Source organism: Lagenorhynchus albirostris, chromosome 4 (assembly GCF_949774975.1).
Source record: "Lagenorhynchus albirostris chromosome 4, mLagAlb1.1, whole genome shotgun sequence".
Lineage (NCBI taxonomy): Eukaryota > Metazoa > Chordata > Mammalia > Artiodactyla > Delphinidae > Lagenorhynchus > Lagenorhynchus albirostris.
Genome location: NC_083098.1, coordinates 40,825,901 through 40,845,534, shown reverse-complemented (window position 1 = coordinate 40,845,534; position 19,634 = coordinate 40,825,901). Strand labels below are relative to the sequence as shown.

Below are 19,634 nucleotides of genomic sequence, written 5' to 3'. Positions count from 1 at the left end.
TTCTTTACCACGGGTAGTTAAGGGCTGCCTTAAAGAACAAGGAACGGTAAACCACAGACGTGAAACACGGAACTTGATGAAAATCCGGTAGTTTTGCGTATCGGGCATTTGTTGGGGTTGCACAAGCGACACAGCCTCTTGGAGTTCATCCGCCAATCCGAAGTGGGAGCGTGCGAGCCTGAGCCTGTGAGAGAAGCCCGGGCCGGCCTCGGACTTGAGGAGTGGAGCTTCGCGTCACTCAACCCTGGGGGCGGGCCTAACGCAGGCTCCCACTCTCGGCGGTCTGGCCCACACAGGCGCTACTCTGTGGCATCTCGGGTTCCCTCTAGCCGCACTCTGGAGGCCTACACTCGTTTTCTTTTGGCCGTGAGAGGCCTCGCAGCCTTCGCTGAGCTGGGAGAAAGATGGCGGCAGCCGTGCGACAGGATTTGGCCCAGCTCATGAATTCGAGCGGCTCTCATAAAGATCTGGCGGGCAAGTGAGTATTTCCCAGGGGCCTGGGAGGTGGAGAGTAAAGCCAGAGACTTGTTCTCCTTGGATTGACGGCGGCTTTCGGATGTGAGGCTAGGAGCGGGCCTGATGACCAAGGGGGCGGGCCTGAGGTCGGTTGTGTAGGCAAATGTTGGGAGCAGCAGAAAACTGGAAGGGACCTTGTGTAAGGAGCCCTCAGGACCGTAGATCTGGGGTGACTGTCAACGTTTGCAGTCCCTGATGGCATCCTTTCCTGTATCTTAAGATTCTAGAAGCGCGGTTTGTGGGACGACTGCTTCCATGGCCTTCTAAGCCTTCCCTGGTGCCCCTTCCCATCGCCTGCCGGCCTCTCACACTGAATCGTGGCCTCTCTTTGCCCCTGCTCCCCCCTTTTTTCGTTTGGTTGAAGGGAAATTTATATTCTGGGACCTTGGTGTAGAGTTTTCTGGGGAGATGGCTTCTTGAGGCTGAGAGGGCTGAGGAGGTATGGCCGCTATCATGTCGTTCAGAGCCACTTGAACCATCTTCTGTGGGTTGTGTTTTGGGTACTCTCCGCCACCAACTCTGAAGAAGGGCACGTAGGCGGCATGTCACCATAACATGGGTCGGGATGTCTAGAGTAGTGATGTTTGCAGGGATCTGGATTGTTTAGGAATTTGGTCGGAATTTATGTGGAAGGCTTAGGTGCACTCCAACTTAAAATTTGTGATATGCGCCTGCCCTGCAAGCGGTGTTAGTTACAGAAAGATGTCAGTTTTCTCTTTGTAGATTTCACAGCACTGTTTTTTGTTTTTTTTGTTTTTTTTGTAATGAACATGCATTCTGTTTAAAGTGTGCTTGTCAAGTTGATCCAATTTACATCCCGACGGCTGAGATCACTTTGATCCATTCAATAGGATACGACTGCTCTAACCTGGCCGCTGAAACCTTGACTTTGTTTTATGTTTTTGTCTGGTGGTAAATGTAATCTGCTTTATCAGTGGGAAATTTAGCTGTGTATCTTGGGCTTAACTACTTTGTGGGGCAATTTCCCTCTCAGGAAAATGGGATGATCATATATATCCTGTCTGAGGACAAAATGAGTATGTGTGTGTATATGCACTTATATCACACTTACATCACTTAGAACAGTACCTGACACTTAGAAACAGCCATAGGATTGTCGTTGTTACTATTATTATTAAGCAGTTAGTAAATACGTATGGACGTAATAATCCCTGGGTTGGAAATAAGTTGAATATGTCTTGTAGCTCAATCCGTTTTGCATGTAATTTTAATAGATTTGGATGAAAGTAAAACTAGCTTATATATTTTTTCCATGCCTGCTCTCCTTTTTGTTTTGGTGAAAAAAATAAGTGCATTAGGGCTTCCCTGGTGGCGCAGTGGTTGAGAGTCCGCCTGCTGATGCAGGGGACACGGGTTCGTACCCCGGTCCGGGAGGATCCCACATGCCGCGGAGCGGCTGGGCCCGTAAGCCATGGCCGCTGGGCCTGCGCGTCCGGAGCCTGTGCTTCGCAACGGGAGAGGCCACAACAGTGTACAGAAAAAAAAAAAAAAATGCCCGCGTACAGAAAAAAAAAAAAAAAAGTTTATTAGTTATCAGAAGAGATAAAGTTTTCATGTATTTGCGGGATTCTGAAACTTAAGCTAAGCATTTACTTCCTCTGCTCGGAATTGCAGATAAACAATAGTATCCACCTTATTGGGTGCTTTAGTTATTTACTGCTCTGTAAACAAATCAGTAACTTAGTGGTGTAAAACAACTATAATTTCTCAATATGCTTTGGGTCTACTGAGCTATTTTGCTGGTCTTGTCTGGGCCCACTCATACAAGTGCAGTCAACTGGCAGCTCAGCTGGGGTTGGTGGGGCTAAAATGGACTCACATACACATCTAGCTGTTGGCTGGGTCTCTCTCCACACTGCCTCTCATTCAGTAGTTTAGCTGAGGATTCCTTACAGGGCCTTGGGAGTGTTCCAAGAGGGTGAGAGTGGAAGCTGCGAGGTCTCTTAAAGCTACCCTTGGAAGTCTCACAACATCAGTTCTCAAATACTGGTCAAAGTAAGTCACATGACCAGGCCAGATTCAAGGGGAGGGGAAATGGAGTCTACCTCTTTATGGGAAGAGTGGCCAAGTTACACTGGATACCATTACTGTAACAATCTAGTACACAGGATTATTATGAAGATTAAATAAAATAAAATAATGTGCTTGATAACTGATAGCCAGTGCTTCCTGAGGAAAGTCTTGGCCTTGCCTGTGGGTACATATCTGGTCCTATCTGGGCAAGAACGTGTCATATTTATTTTCATAAGAAAACAGTTCTGCCAGCTACATGCTTTATGAGAGGAATACTCTTGGAACATATCAGTGGTTTTAGGCTTTATGTTAGGAGCTGAGTAACAAAGGATTCCATATTAAGAAGTAATGGAGTAAATTCCTTTTTAAAATACTGATACTGTGTGTTACCAGCAATTTGCAGAATATTTATAACAGTAGTTATTCAATAAATATTGGTTGACTCAATGAATAGCTGAAAAGGTGCAGAGCATATATTTGAAACCAGGTTTGTCTACTCTAAAAAGCTCATTTTTAACCCATCAGACTACACTGCTTTTCTTGTCAAAACTTCAATTAGAAATGCTTTCCCATAACTATGAAATAACACAACAGTCTGAAATTGATGTAAGAAATTATCACATGAGAAGCATTTTTGCAAATTATATAGACTGCTTTTGTACATATTATGCATTGTGTTCGTTATCTCATATAAAGTTTTAGAAGAAGTGAAAAGCCTTGAGAGAGGGAGCATTTGTTGTGATAGCTTATCTTATTCACTTGGCTAAAACCTGTGTGATTCTTCAAAATTCAGTTCAGATGTTATTTCTTCCAAAAAACCTTCTCTGAACAACCATCAACACATGGAGGACCTGGTTAGTTGCTCTTCCCATGCCCAGTGGCATCCTATGTTTACCTCTATGATAGCACTTACTTGTTTTGTCTTTTTACTTCTTGCTTTTCCAACTAGAATGTTATCTCTTTGAGGGCAGGTTTGAGGTCATGGATTATAGGTCTTTGTTGAGTCAATCCTATATAAATATGACCTTTTTTTTTTTTTTCCTTCCCAGTTCTGTGGTATGGAGGGTATTCAGAGGAAAATATCAGGCCTTTGAAATCTAAATGCTTCATTTTACAAAAAGCTGTCAATCTGGAGAAAGGAGAGAAAGGGAGACCTTTTAGCTGCCCTTGACTATTAAAAAAGCTGTTTTGCAGAAAAGAAAATAGACTTTTCTACCTCACAGAGGTAGACTTTGGATCACAGCTTTCTAGTAATACAGTGGAATAGAATTGTCAAAAAATAGAGGATACACACACACACACACACACACACACACACACACACACACGAAACAGAGGTCAGACCTCAAAGTCCTCTTCTAATGCAGATTCTCTGGTTCTCTGTTATTCCCACACACAAGTTTCAGCGGTTCCCATCTGAAGAGTGGAGTTCCCTAAAATCTAGTGTTTACCATATGCCAAGCACAACTTTACTTACATTTTTAAATCTTAAACAGTAGGTGATAGTATTTACATTACATGTGAGAAAACAGAGGTGAAACCCTTTGCTCTGGGGTCACATAGCTAGTGACAAAGCCAGCATACAGTCTGTCTGCTTGGCTCAGAGCCCTTAACTCGAAACACCTACCTACCTTTTGGTTTTATATTACTTTCAGCAAACTGGACTGCATTTCAGACAAATTTTTTTTTGCCTAGAATTTCTGTCTTCTCCTACTCTTTCCCATTTAACACTAACTAAGTCCAAATATTTAGACTGCTTAAAGATCAACCTCATTGGTGGATGAACGTGGAGTCTGTCATACAGAATGAAGCAAGTCAGAAAGAGAAAAACAAATACCATATGCTAACGCATATATATGGAATCTTAAAAAAAAAAAATGGTTCTCATGAACCTAGTGGCAGGACAGAAATAAAGACACAGGCATAGAGAAGGAGTTGAGGACAGGGGGAGGGGGAAGGGTAAGCTGGGATGAAGTGAGAGAGTAACATTGACATATATACTCTACCAAATGTAAAATAGATAGCTAGTGGGAAGCAGCTGCATAGCACAGGGAGATCAGCTCGGTGCTTTGTGACCACCTAGAGGGGTGGGATAGGGAGTGTGGAAGTGAGATGTAAGAGGGAGGGATATGGGGATATATGTATGCGTATAGCTGATTCACTTTGTTATACAGCAGAAACTAACACAACATTGTAAAGCAATTATACTCCAATAAAGATGTTAAAAAAAAAGATCAACCTCATTAGGTTGATCTAAAAAATTAATTCTAAAATTCTAAAAAATTATATTAGCACTTAGCTGTAAGATTTTGTCTTTAATATTCTGCAACTTCATTATGATGTGTCTGTGGATTTGATTTTACTTATGTCAATTAGCTTCTGCTGTGAAATAAACCACCCCAGAACTTCACGGCTTAAAACAACAATCATTTATTTAGCTCATAGTTCTGTTGTTTTGTACTTTGGGCTGGGCCCAGCTGGTTGATTCTTCCCTATTCCACGTGGTCTTGGTTCCACAGGGGCTCCAGGTGCACCTGTAGTCAGCTACATGTAGGCAGTCAGGTCAGGTAGGCAGCTCTGCTTCTCTGTTGGCTGTGGCGGTGGCAGGTGACTGGGCTACATATCTCATCATCCAATAGGTCGGCCTGGACCCATTCATGTGGCAAAGCCGCGTTCCAGCAGATAAAGACAAATTCTCTTAAAGTCCAGGCTTGGAACGGGCACTTTACTTCTATTTCTGTTGCCTTCTATTGGTCAAAACAAGCCCAGATGAAAGGGTAGGGAGATAAACTGTACCTCTTGATGTGAAGAGTTACGAAGTCACATTGGAAAGGGGCATAGATACAGAGAGTAAAAGAAATGTGGGCAATTTTTGTGAGTGCTTTACCGCAGGGGTCCCCAGCTCCCCGGGCGTTGGACCGCTAATGGTCCGAGGCCTGTTAGGAACCGGACCGCAGAAGAGAGCAGGAGGTGAGCTACGGGCGAAGCTTCATCTGCCGCCCCCCATCGCGCCCTGTTGCTCGCGTTACCGCCTAAACCACCGCCACGCCCCAGCACACCCCTTCCATGGAAAAATTGTCTTCCACGAAACCCATCCCTGGTGCCAAAAAGGTTGGGGACCACTGCTCTACCACATTATCCTGGTTAAGCTTCATTTTGTTTCTCGAATCAATGGATTGGATCATTCATTGTTCTGAGAGGTTTTTCAGCTCTCTGTCTCTTTATTTTATTTTATTATTATCATTATTTTTTGCGGTACGTGGGCCTCTCACTGTTGTGGCCTCTCCCATTGCGGAGCACAGGCTCCAGACGCGCAGGCTCAGCGGCCATGGCTCACGGGCCCAGCCGCTCCGCGGCATGTGGGATTTTCCCAGACCGGAACACGAACCCGTGTCCCCTGCATTGGCAGGCGGACTCTCAACCACTGCGCCACCAGGGAAGCCCTCTCTCTCTTTAAATGTTGCCTCTGTCCCGTTCTATTTTCTCCTCTAGGCCCCGGGTGAAACCCTTGTTAGGCCTTGTTACTGTGACCTCTGTGCCCCTTACTCTGTCTTCTGTACTTTCCATTTCAAGGCTTTATTCTGGATAAGTTCTCCTACTTTCTAGTTTGTCAGTTCGTCAAATGTGTCTAGTCTGCTGTTAAGAACTACACCGAATTTCAAGTTTTGGTAATATTATTTTTTAGTTCTATAGCTTTTGGTGATTCTTTTTTCAAATGACACTATTTATGGTTCCTAGTTTCTTCTGAAACTTTTTAAAAGCCTGTCTTTGTCTCTATAAACTTGATAAACATAAGTGTATTTCAGTCTTTCTGGTAACTCCAGTATCTGGAGTCCCTGTTTGTTGCTATTGACTGTTGTTTTTGTTGATTCCAGCTAATATTGTCATATGCATTGTAATGTTTGTTGTTGGGCAAATTATTTTTAAATGTATTTTTAGAAACAACTGGAGGTCTATGATATTACCTTTCAGGGAGGATTTTCATTTCCTTCTGCTGGACACCTGACAGGGTTAGGAGTCTAGGACCAAGGCTTCCAAATTTATTGGTCTTCTTACTAGATGATCCTTGGAATAGAATTTGTAACCATACTTCCAAAGTGCTAGTGTTTCCTCCTTTGGCAGGTAAAACACCTTAGATTCCTGTTCTAGTTTTATCAGTCAGCCGGAAATTGCAACTTGATTTTCAGCGTTTCCAGCAGATGGCAGAACACCCCAGAGCCGAGCCCACTTTTCCCCAGCAGAAGTGCCTCTCTGCCTCTCAGCTCTCTTTCCACAGTCAGCAAATGCTTTCAGACAGAAGCTATGGTTCACGTCTTTGCGCTTAGTCTCTTCTCTTTACTCTTTCTTGTTAGGATTTTATGCTATTAAATTTTTTTTCATTTCTTTCAACTTTTTATGTTGTTTTGGAGGCAGGATTGGTCCAATATCTATTTCACCATTACTGTAAATGAAAAATCTGTGAATACATACCTGTTACACTAATTTTGAGCATAGATAGTGACTGTGGTACAGTTTCATGTGTGTATGTTTTATTTACCTCCAGATTCCTTTCAAGTGCCAAGAAATCAGAAATTGACATACTGAACTTTAGTTCACATACATAATAGATGCTCAATAAACATTTGTTGATGATGATGAATGGATAGGACAGATGCAAGTTGCCTTAATTAATTTTCTTTTCCTCCATAGTATTTTTTAATGAAAAAATATTTGGTACTTGTCATGTTCTCCACATCAGTCACTTTTCCATCTTTTCCATTGATTTCGATTGGGTTTTTTTTGGTGTTCTCAATACAGATTAGTTGATTGATAAGTTATGAAACTATATATTAAAACTTAAATTATTAGCAAATTTTTATAAGTGAGACATTGTCATCGTTGAATACAATATTGTTAGTATAAAATAACTGGGATTTAAGAGTAAGAGGGTTTAGCCATAGTCTTCATTTAATTGATTATGAAAAACAAGCCAATCTAAAAAAGAAATAATAAACCATTGAATGCATTAACTAGAACCATGCCCAGGGCAATAAAGTAAATGTATAAATATAGATATGGAAAATATATGTGTATATGTGTGTGTATATATGTATATATGTAGAGAGAGAGAATGAGTTTTGTTTGTTTGTTTGTTTTTTGGCTGTGCTGCACAGTTTGTGGGATCTCAGTTCCCCAACCAGGGATTGAACCCAGGCCACGGCAGTGAAAGCGCCGAATCCTAACCACTAGGCCACTGGTAAACTCCCGAGAATGAGATATTTAATGTAAATAAATTTTTAGATAACTGTATTTCATCCCTCAAATGTAGCAGTTTTTAAAATGACAATTTTTTATTTTAAAGCTTGATAATATTTCCTTGCTTTCTTGGAATTGTTTGTCTCTTCTTTTGGAGTTAGCTATCTTTTCTGTCAGTATACCTGCTTTCTTACAAAGCCAGTTTGATTCACTGCTGTTTTGAGAAATCGTATCACCAAGGCTGTGAGAATATTGTATGAGCTGATAATCAGTAAGTGCTGAATTGTAGCTTGAGGGTGTGCCCTACAAATACAAGTCATAAATTTGAATGAGTTTGGGCCCTATTTGTATATTTTTATTTCTTGACTATATTCTGGATAATGCTCTGAATAATTGCAGTTAGGTTTGTAAAATGCATTAACTAATGCTTTTAATAAATATGATTGAGACAAACAAAAGGGATAAAGGATAGTATAATACCAATGTACCAACCACTCAATTTAAGAAATAAAATGTTACTAATACTGCTGTATCTTTGAGTCCTTATGATGTGCCAAGTACTCTTCTAGGCATTGTATATATAGCAGTAAACAAAACAAAAATCCCTGTCCTCATGGAGTTTACAGTTTAGGAAGGAACTTACCATTGCCTAATAATTGTTAGTGTTCTTGTTTTCAACATTTCCCCATCATTTGTAGAATGCTGATTTGAATTTTGTGTGATCATGAATATTAGGCAGAATGGTTATTGGAACTGAATGCAAATAAAGAACTAATAGGCACTGAAGGATGTTCTGTCAGCACATTTGGCTTGGTGGAATGTATTTTGTACACACTAAGACATTTAATCTCTAATATTTGGCTTCATTGCATAGTCAACATTATCCTATTGTTGGTAAACCTAGATTCATTAGGTCCATAAGGAAAAGGTTCTGGGCCACCTCAAGTAATGTTCTTGTGTGTACTTTAGTGAAGGAAGTATAGCTTATCTTTTGAGGCACTTGAAAGAAAATTGACGTTTCAAATTCAAAACTAAAACTTGAAAGAAAAAGTGGCACCTTAGATCCATTAACTTAGATTTACTCTTTTTGTGATAGACATGAAAACTTAAAAAATGGTGATATACTGTAAAGAAAACTAGAAGAAGTAGCACTTTGAATTACAGATTTAGTGTTTCTTGTGATGAACTAGAAACTTAAAAAAAAAAGTCTGTAGTGTACTATGAAGAAAACCACAAACTAGAGCACTATGAAAGAAACCAGGGTAAATAGAAATGAACAAACATCAAAGTTAGCATTAGACTATATAATGCCTTCTAAACACTTTTTCTTTTTGGTATTGTTTTAGGTATCGTCAGATACTGGAAAAAGCCATTCAGTTATCTGGGGCAGAACAGCTAGAAGCTTTAAAAGCTTTTGTGGAAGCAAGTAAGTGGAATGAAAATTCTGTGTTTGCCTTGTATTACTGAGTTAGGACTTAAAAGCTTGCTCAAGCCTTGTTTTATATCAGATTGTCAGTATAATTTACATTGAGATTAAATTAAATATGCATTGAGCTTGATTGATTTTAGAATTTAAACTACTTACAACTTGATATTTGATTGTTTTTCAATTGTTTTTCAATGTGAAGCCATTGTTACATTTACAATTAAGGTTTTGTATAGTTATTGATAAAGCAACTGATGGAGAGACAATATAGCAAATGATAAAAAAGAATAGTCTGGATTCAAATCCTGGTCTGCTATTTTATTAGCTATGTGATCTTGGGTAGGTTATATAACCTCTTTGTGCCTCCTTTTCCTTGTCTATAAAATGGGGATATGATACCTACCCTGTAGAATTGTTGGGAGATTAAATGAGTTAATATCCATAATGGAGTGCTTAGAATAGTACCTGGCACATGATAAGTACTAGATAAGTGTTAGCTGTTGTTAATGTTAAGAACATTTCTTTTGAATGGGAACTAGAAATTTACATTCTTTAAGACACTCTTCCCCATTCCCTGACTTCTAACATATCCAGTTATCTGGAAAATTACTCAACATTCAGGCTGGAATTTATCCTGAGTTCACAATATTAATGATACTTGATAGTGCTTTACAGTTTACAGTGTGCTTTCATACACATTATCCATCACACAGGCTCCTTTTCATAACCTTGTGACTAACAATGCAGGTATAGATAGCCCTATATAATATATTATAAAATGAGTCTCAGGATTAAGTGACTTTTTCCCCCAAGGACATTCAGTTAGTCAGTGACAGAGCCCAGACTAGAAACTAAGTTTTCTTACTTATAGTTCTTATTTAATTATATTTCCCTGAGAAGTCCTAGTTTGTATAGTAATTTCTAACAGTTATAGGTACCTAATGGCACTTGTAATGAAACTGTTCTCAGTCACATCCAGTATCATCCAATTCCAATTAATATACTATAAACTGATTAGTTACAAGGCCTGTCAGTTACTGCCTCAAAAAATTGGGGCCTGCAATGTGAGACAAACTGGCAATGGTTTCAGAAAAACTCTTTTAGTGGCTTTTTTAAGACCGTTGCACTTAGTAGCAAAAGAGTAGTGCTTTTTATAAACTTTGATCTTTATATAAACTTTGAATCCAATGAACCACCAAAAAAAAAAAGCAGTCGGGCTTCCCTGGTGGCGCAGTGGTTGAGAGTCCGCCTGCCGATGCAGGGGACACAAGTTCGTGCCCCAGTCTGGGAAGATCCCACATGCCACAGAGCAGCTGGGCCCGTGAGCCATGGCCGCTGAGCCTGTGCGTCGGAGCCTGTGCTCTGCAACGGAAGAGGCCACAACAGTGAGAGGCCCGCGTACCGCATAAAAAAAAAAAAAAAAAAAAAAAAGCAGTCTACTGTTAAAATCATTTGCATCAACTGAATAGTTTTGAACTGTCATTTATTTCCCCAGTAACTACTGATTTAAACTTAATTTATCTAAGGAGTGGTTCACAAGCATGATGCATCTTTTTTAAATGTAATAATAGTGATAATAATAACTAACATTTGCTGAGTGCTATGTGCCAGGTATTGTTTAAAGCACTTTATGTATATTGCATTTAAGCTTCACAGCAACCTTATCCACATGTTACAGAAGAGGAAAGAGAAGCACAGAGAAGTTAAGTCTCTTGCCTGAGGGCATGTAATCAGGAGGATTTGGAAGCAGTGTGGCTCCAGAGTTTTCATCCTTAATCATATATAATAATACCTCATAAATGTTTATAAACAGTGTCATAAAATATGTCTATGCATCTAGTGCTGACCTAAGTTCTTATTTGTTGTTTTTATCAGGAAAGTACAAGTGGCAGTGACTGTCACTACTCGCTTTATTTAAACTTCGTGAAAATTATTTCACTGTTTCTTCTTTAACTCTTTTTTTGTAGCTAGGTAGAATATAAGAACATAAATAAAAATATTAAGTGTTTCTGTGCCTTCACTTTGTAGAAAAATAAAGAAGAGAAAAGAATGACTTAAAATTCTCAACTGTTAAAACTTTTTCCCAGCCATTTCTGGTTCTTAGAAAAGTTGTGGTATTTTTACTGTTTTGTTGTAGTTGTTATGTGATCAGATAATTCAGCATAAGGAAAACTGGTTCTATAATATAAGGTCACAGGGGTGTGGAGATCCCTAAATAATGCTTTGAAGAGTACACTGGTATATATTATTTTTAGTATTAATTTTAGGTGAAAATTGATTGCTTAATGAAAACATAAATTACTCATGTTTTCTTATCCCTTACTTTTTTTAACAAGTGGTAAATGAGAATGTCAGCCTCGTGATCTCTCGCCAGTTGCTGACTGATTTCTGCACACATCTCCCTAACCTACCTGATAGCACAGCCAAAGAAATCTATCATTTCACCTTGGAAAAGATCCAGCCTAGAGTCATTTCATTTGAGGAGCAGGTAAAAACCTAGAGCAGTGGTTTTTGTTTTGTTTTTAGGACTCTGTTTATTATGTGTTTCTTTTTTTTAAAAATTGAGATATAATTGATGTACAATATTATTATAAGTTGCAGGTGTACAACATAGTGATTCACGATTTTTAAAGGTTATATTCCATTTATAGTTATTATAAAATATTGGCTATTAGAGTGGCGATTTTTAAACTTGAGATAGCAGCAGTTATTTTGAGAGATACTATTAAATTTTTAAAGTAGGTAATCATTCAACTTCATTTTTACAAAACAGTGTGCCAAACAGCATGCCAAACAGCATTTTACAATGTAAGATCAAATAAATATCATGATATTTTAAGTCCAGCTGACATTTGCTCATATACTATAATTTGGTTTTATGAACCAAATATTACTCTTTAGATAATTTTTTTTTAAATTTTATGTATTTATTTATTTATTTTATTTTTGGCTGCGTTGGGTCTTCGTTGCTGCGCACGGGCTTTCTCTAGTTGCGGCAAGCGGGACCTACTCTTCACTGCGATGCGCGGGCTTCTCATTGCGGTGGCTTCTTTTGTTGCGGAGCACGGGCTCTAGGCGCACGGGCTTCAGTAGTTGTGGCGTGTGGGCTCTAGAGCGCAGGCTCAGTAGTTGTGGCGCACAGGCTTAGTTGCTCCGCAGCATGTGGGATCTTCCTGGACCAGGGCTCAAACCCATGTCCTCTGCATTGGCAGGCGGATTCTTAACCACTGTGCCACCAGGGAAGTCCCTAGATAATTTTTAAAAATCAGTAAAATTGTTGATTAGGCTAAGAACATAGGAGAACTCCAGCATTATATATGCAGTGACACAAAAGCAAAACTTAATATTTCAACTAAATTATTGCCATAATCCACATTGCAGAATGTGTTAGTTCACTCTTGATATTCTGTAAATGCAAAAGTCATTAAAAATTTGGGTAGTCTAGGTAAACTTTTACTATTTACTTGCCTGCATAATATGTTGAATGAGAGCATTGTCACAATAGATTATCATCTATTTATTTTAACTAGTTTACTAATATCAGCGGAAGTAATTTAACATGTATACCTCCTATTCCAGGTTGCTTCCATAAGACAGCATCTTGCATCCATATATGAAAAAGAAGAAGATTGGAGAAATGCAGCCCAAGTGTTGGTGGGAATTCCTTTGGAAACAGGACAAAAGTATAGTAAATAGTGGATATAAAACATGTATAATTGTTCACTTACTTTTTTTTTTTACATTCTGTTACAGGAAACAGATAATGAACAATTTAATAAATAAATAAGTAAAATTTGTACTATTTTAGAAGGTGATAAATGCTAAGGGGAAAAGGGGCAAAGTGGGGACAGGATGTATTATTAAATAGGGCGATTAGAGTGGTAGGGTAGTCCTGATATCACCTTTTCAAACACTTGAAGGAGGTAACAGAGTAGCTATGAGCTGCCTGAGGGAAGAGTTATCAGTAGATCCTCTTAGAGAGGATGGCTAGTGCAAAGGCCCTAAGACTGGAACATGCTTGGAGTGTTTTAAGAAGAGCAGGGAGACCACTGTGGGTGGAGTGAGCAAAGGGGAGTGTGATAGAGGGTGAGATCAGAGAGTATTGGGTACCAGATTACATGGGGTCTTGTAAGCCATTGTAAGGCCTTTGGCTTTTTTTCTAAGTAAAACAGTGGGGAGCCATTGGAGGATTTTGTACAGAGGACTGACATGATCTGATCATGTTAGATCATTCTAACTACCGAGTTGAGAGTAAACTGTAGACATGCGATGATAGAAGTAGGGACATTAGTTAAGAGGCTTATGAGCTACTGCAGGTGAGATGGAGATTGTGAGAAATGTTGGACCCTTGATGTGTTTTTAAGGTAAAGCTAAGGGTTTCTCGACAACTTGGACATGGAGTACAAGAAAAAGAGCCAAGATAAGTCCTGAGTTTCGGTCTGAATAACTGGAAAAATAAAGTTGCCATCTATTGAGTGGTAAAGAATAGATTTTGAGGGAAGATCAAGAGTTCTGTTTTGGACATGTGATAACTAAGTGGAAATATCTAGTAGGGAGTTGAATATATTAGTCTGGAGTTTAGGAGAGAGGTCTGGACTAGAGATGTACATTTGGGAGTCATTGATATATAAATGGAACTTAAAGCCTTTAGATTGGACGAGATCTCCAAGGGAGGGCATATAGGTAGAGAAGAGCACTGAGTACTGAGCACTCTGACATTAAGAGGTCAGGGGCAGGAGGAAGATACAGCAAGTGAGGATTGTCCATTGAGGTAAGAGGAAAACCAGAAGAATGTGGAGTGTGATATCTCAGAAGCCAAATGAGGAAAATGTATCAAGAAGGAGCAAGGGATCAACATGGTGTTGATGGCCAAGTAAGATGAGGAGTTGAAGGTGAACCGTAAAAGATAGTAACGTGGAGGTCATTGGTGACCTTGGCAAAAGCTGTTTTGCTGAAATGGTGAGAGTGAAAGCCTGATTGGAGCTGTTTAAAAAAGAATGGGAAGAGAAGAATTGGAGATGGTGGGCATGGGCAGCTCTTTGGGGAAGTTTTCATAAAACAGAGCAGAGAAGTAGGGTAGAAGATGACAGCGGAGGTTAGGCTGAGATTATTTTTTCTTTTATGATTCAGTGGAAAGCAAAAATTTGACATAGGGGAGTAGTGGAGAGGATTCTTGCAGGAGTAGCCTAGAGGGGAAGGAATCCAGTGGAGGGATAGGCTTCAGATAGGAGCATGGACAGTTCATTTGTGGCAGAGTTTCTCAGCCTGGGCACTCTTGGCATTTTAGATCGGATAATTCTTTGTCCTGGAGGCTGTCCTGTGTATTGCAGATGTTTAGCAGCATCAGTGGCCTCTACTCACTAGATGCCAGTGACACCACTATGCCTAGTTGTGACAATCAAAAATGTCTGTAGGGCTTCCCTGGTGGCGCAGTGATTGAGAGTCCACCTGCCGATGCAGGGGACACGGGTTCGTGCCCTGGTCCGGGAAGATCCCACATGCCGTGGAGCGGCTGGGCCTGTGAGCCATGGCCGCTGAACCTGTGCATCCGGAGCCTGTGCTCCGCAATGGGAGAGGCCACAACAGTGAGAGGCCCGCATACCGAAAAAAGAAAAAAATGTCTGTAAACATTGCAGATTGTTCCCTGGTGGGCAGAATAGTCCCAGTGATCTATGGTAACAGCCAGGAACACAGAGTATATGGGTGCAGATATTAGTAATGTGGTGATGGAGTTTGTGCAAGTACTGTTTTCTTTGATTGTTTCAATACTCTTAGTGAAGTTGGAATCAGAGTCATCAGCTGAAGTGTGGATGGGGGTGAGAGTTGTGAGGTTGAGGAGATATAAGAATATCAAAAAAAATTCTCTGGGAGAGTGAGACGGTGTACAGCATTAAGGCTCATTTAAAGGTCGTAGTCACTAAAATGGGATCAGTCAGATTGGTTGGGTGTTTTTCTTCATCAGAGTTCGGCTACATGGTTGCAGGAAAGGAGTAGATGAACTATTAGGTTTAACCAGCATTATGATTTCGCCCAACCAGTATGACAGCATGAGAGGGGCAAGGGAGACGAGCGCACGTGCAATTCAGTGATGGAAATGATTGACCATAGGAATTAAGCCAGGTAAGGAGGAAGTGAGGCCTTTAAGGGGAAAAATACAATAACTGTAGTAGGATCAGTGGTTTGGAGTCACAATGGGTTCAATGGATTGTTAGGTTTGAGATACTAGAGAAAATGAGATGGAAAAACAATTAGAAAAAATTAAGATGACTGTTATCCAGCCAGTCTTACCTTTGATATGTATTTTAAAAAATATTTATAGTTCTTTATGAAACATTCCTCCAAAGTATATTGTATAGAAGGTTGAAAGGTGTGAAACTCTTGGTTGTATTATTAAACACACTTCCTCTTTCAGTTGGCAAGTATAAAAATACCAACTGAATGACAAAAAATATTTTCAGTTACTTCTCTACTCTTTTACCAGGTGAATAAGGGATTCTTTTTTTGTCTTCATTAATATTTGTGATCATAAGTCAAACACTACTTCAGGCATCTTGCCTTTTGTGCATTTATGAAATTGTTAGACAGTGATGCCCGTTGAAAAAGCAATCAGTATATTAAAAAGCCTTCATTCATACGCAGATGTTGAATTTTGTTTTCTAAGGCCTCTTGTTAATTTGGGTTTTTTCTTGGATAGTTTGAAAAGGCTGGAGGCTTTCTTAATTGCTTTGGTCTTATTCTGTCTGGAACAGTTTCTCCCTAGCACAGAGCAAATGATTTATTTTCATTGGTAGTTGATGTAAATATAAAATAGATATTGTTCTTTGCAGTGGTGGTAATTATCATTTTGAGAGTACTATAACATTATCTGTGAGGATACCAAGAACTGAAAATTCAGTGGTTTTTCTAAACAAGTTAAAGTGATTTGGGTAAATTATTGAGAGCCTGTTTCTTTAAAAAATGATTCACTCTGATTCTGAAAATAATGGACATAATAGATATCTTGGCATAAAATATGGAAATGCAAAAAATATGGTGCTATTTATAGCAGTTTATGTAAATATGAGTTGTGAATGGAAATAATATAATAAAAAATAATAATATATGACTTATGGAAAATTTTGAATTGATATAAAATTTTTTTTTTTTTTTTTTTTCTGTACGTGGGCCTCTCACTGCCGTGGCCTCTCCTGCTGCGGAGCACAAGCTCCGGACGTGCAGGCCCAGCAGCCATGGCCCATGAGCCCAGCCGCTCCGCGGCATGCAGGATCCTCCCGGACCGGGGCATGAACCCGTGTCCCCTTTATCGGCAGGTGGACTCTCAACCACTGTGCCACCAGGGAAGCTCGATATAAAAATTTTTGCAGAATTAATTTCAAAGCTGGGCCAAGTCAGTTGTAAACTCTGTTCTTGCCAAATGGTGGCTCCACTTTTACTGGTAAATAGAATTAATTTTTCTGTGAGGATTAATCTTGAATTATGTGAGTTTTGAATTATGTTAGGTCTTCAGTTATACATTTTTTGCATAAAATGTGACTATTGGGATAAAGAAGAAAAATGAAAACCACCTGTATTCTCAGAGATAATTGCTATTACTATCTTGATATGCATGTATAGAAATACATTTGGATGGTGTTTTATGTACTGTTTTATCCAATTTTTTCACTTAGCAAAAACTTATGACTATTATCAGAAGTAATTATTATAATAACTGTATAGCATCTACCATCTTTATGTACCACAACTTAATTGATTACCACAAATATGATTATGGGTGATTTCCATTTTTTTTATTACGGATATTTATGAATAACTTTACAAATGAATATTCTGTACATATATATGTATGTACAACCATGATTTTTTTTTAAGGATTTATTTTTTAGAGGTAAAATACAGTAGGTAAAGAGGATATGCATTTTTAAAGCATTCAAAGGATGTTTGGAGAGCATACTGCCAAATTGTTTTCCAGGATGGTTGTACATGTTCATAGTTTCCCTGGTAGTATATGATATGTCCCTGAACTGAGCTTTTTTTTTTTTTTTTTTTAAGATCTTTGATTTGTGAGATTATCTGAGGATTAGAAGAAGCTAAAATAAAACATGAACAATGATAAAAATAATAAAAATTCAATAAATCTTATTCTGGAAATATGTTTTAGCTTGTCTACGTAATATACTGCAATAAAAGTATGATTCCCTTATATTAACAGAATATATATAAGGAAAAAATAATGTATTTCCTACCACTCCCAAAATTTTCTTGATGAAATATTTAGTTATTCTGTGTCTTTCTGTTATACCCTAGACAGTACAATGTAGATTATAAACTGGAGACATACCTGAAGATTGCTAGGCTATATCTGGAGGATGATGATCCAGTCCAGGCAGAGGCTTACATAAATCGGGCATCATTGCTTCAGAATGAATCAACCAATGAACAGTTACAGATACATTATAAGGTAACAGATGAACTAATTTGGAAAATTAATTTTGTATTGGAGAATCCTTCAGTAATAAGGTGCTCCAGAATATCTGATAAATGCTGTTATATAATAGAAATTTTCTTTTGCTTTTTATTTTTAATTTTTCTCCCTAATTGAAACATTTTCCCTCGTATAGGTCTGCTATGCACGTGTTCTTGATTATAGAAGAAAATTCATTGAAGCTGCACAAAGGTACAACGAGCTCTCTTACAAGACAATAGTGCACGAAAGTGAAAGACTAGAGGCCTTAAAACATGCTCTGCACTGTACCATCTTAGCATCAGCAGGTAAATATGTCATTTACACTTTAATGAACAGTAAGTTATCTTTGCTTAATAATTTCAGGTTCATTACTATTTGAGGATTTAGCAAGGAGCTATTCTTTAAGAGGATGTCTTGTTAATAAAATTATGATAAATTTAAACAGTTAAAAACAGCGCATTGCTAACTTAAGACATTTTAAAATATGCATTTATCAGCCTGTCAGGTATTAGGAGTAGTTAAGAGGTAATCTGAAGTTTAGTTCTCCTAAAATATCACTGAAAAAATGGATATTAAATTGAGAATTAGACAAAGGGAAATGAAAATTAAAATCTAGAAATGAGTGCTGTGATAATGTACTGCTTTGGGGTTTGTTTTTTTTTTATATTCAAGCCTCAGTTTTAGACCTGGTGCTTATCTTTTTCTTCCATAAATATAAATAATAAACTATTCTGTATTCTTTTTTACTAAACTGTAACATGTAAATCATTCAACTTATAAAGCAGGAAAGGGCATTGAGAGGAAATGCTGATAATTCTAAGCCATGGCTTGCTTTTCTAAATCATTTTAGAATGTCTATTTTTTTTTTGTGGTACTCGGACCTCTCACTGTTGTGGCCTCTCCCGTTGTGGAGCACAGGCTCCGGACGCGCAGGCTCAGCGGCCATGGCTTACGGGCCCAGCCGCTTCGCGGCATGTGGAATCTTCCCGGACCGGGGCACGAACCCATGTCCCCTGCATCAGTAGGCGGACTCTCAACCACTGCGCCACCAGGGAAGCCCAGAATGTCTATTTTTGAACTGTGTTTAGTTGAGAGCCTAATGACATGTTCAGACTACACATTTCATTCTCTTTGTAGCAGTCATCTTATTTATTTTATTTTTGTTACTGAAAAGGCAGTACATAAAATGGACTGCTTGTACTCTGAAGAACTATTACTGATTCTTTTATTTCCTTGAATATAAAAGTGTGTATCCTCTTTTTTATACACAAATGATAGCATGATAAATACACTTTTACAACTTTCTTTTTTTATGTGGATATTCATCACAGTGGTCTTTATATGTCATTACATAAAGCTCATTCTTTTTGATTTTCTATTGTTTGGCTGTATCATAATTAGTCAATTATAAACAATGCTGTAGTGATTATACACATATGTGAATATATGTATAGGTTAAATTCTTGAATCTAAGGGTACATACATTTAAAATTTTGATAGAAATTATAAGTTGCCCTTTAATGTTAGACCTTCTAAACAACAATATCTTTGTGAACCTGATTACTCACACACACATTACCAAATTTTTTTGTCCTTGCTAACCTGGTAGAAGAAAAATAGTATTTCATTCTAGTTTTAATTTGCATTTCATTTATCATGAATACTCTTGGACATCTTTTCATGTGTTTAAAAAAGTCGTTGAAAAACCCAATCTTTTGAGTGAATTATCTGTTTATGTCCATTAGCCATTTTTTTGTTTTTATCTTTTTTTTAATAAAAGCTCTTCATGTATATAAGAAATTAAGTTTTTTTCTCCCAATTTATTGTCCCCTTTTTAGCTGTGTTTATGAAATTTTTGCCATGCAGAAACTTTAAATTTTTGTATAGTTAAATATTTTTTAATCTTTTATGGTTTCTGGGTTTTGTTGACTTGCTTAGAAAGGTCTTCTCTATTGTGAA

General features: G+C 38.4%; 1 protein-coding gene across 2 annotated transcripts in view; it reads left to right on the top strand.

The window, feature by feature from the left end:
• Positions 1-227: 227 nt before the first annotated feature.
• COPS4 (COP9 signalosome subunit 4) overlaps positions 228-19,634 on the top strand; it is a 37,073-nt gene continuing 17,666 nt past the window's right edge. Inside the window, exons 1-6 of one of the 2 annotated variants that reach the window (XM_060147912.1) lie at positions 228-478; positions 9,132-9,211; positions 11,548-11,699; positions 12,791-12,894; positions 17,516-17,669; positions 17,830-17,980. In XM_060147912.1, coding sequence (XP_060003895.1) covers positions 405-478; positions 9,132-9,211; positions 11,548-11,699; positions 12,791-12,894; positions 17,516-17,669; positions 17,830-17,980 — 715 coding nt within the window. In that variant the 5' untranslated portion in view covers positions 228-404. The remainder of the gene's footprint in view (positions 479-9,131; positions 9,212-11,547; positions 11,700-12,790; positions 12,895-17,515; positions 17,670-17,829; positions 17,981-19,634) is intronic. The other variant, XM_060147911.1, reaches the window with a different exon arrangement.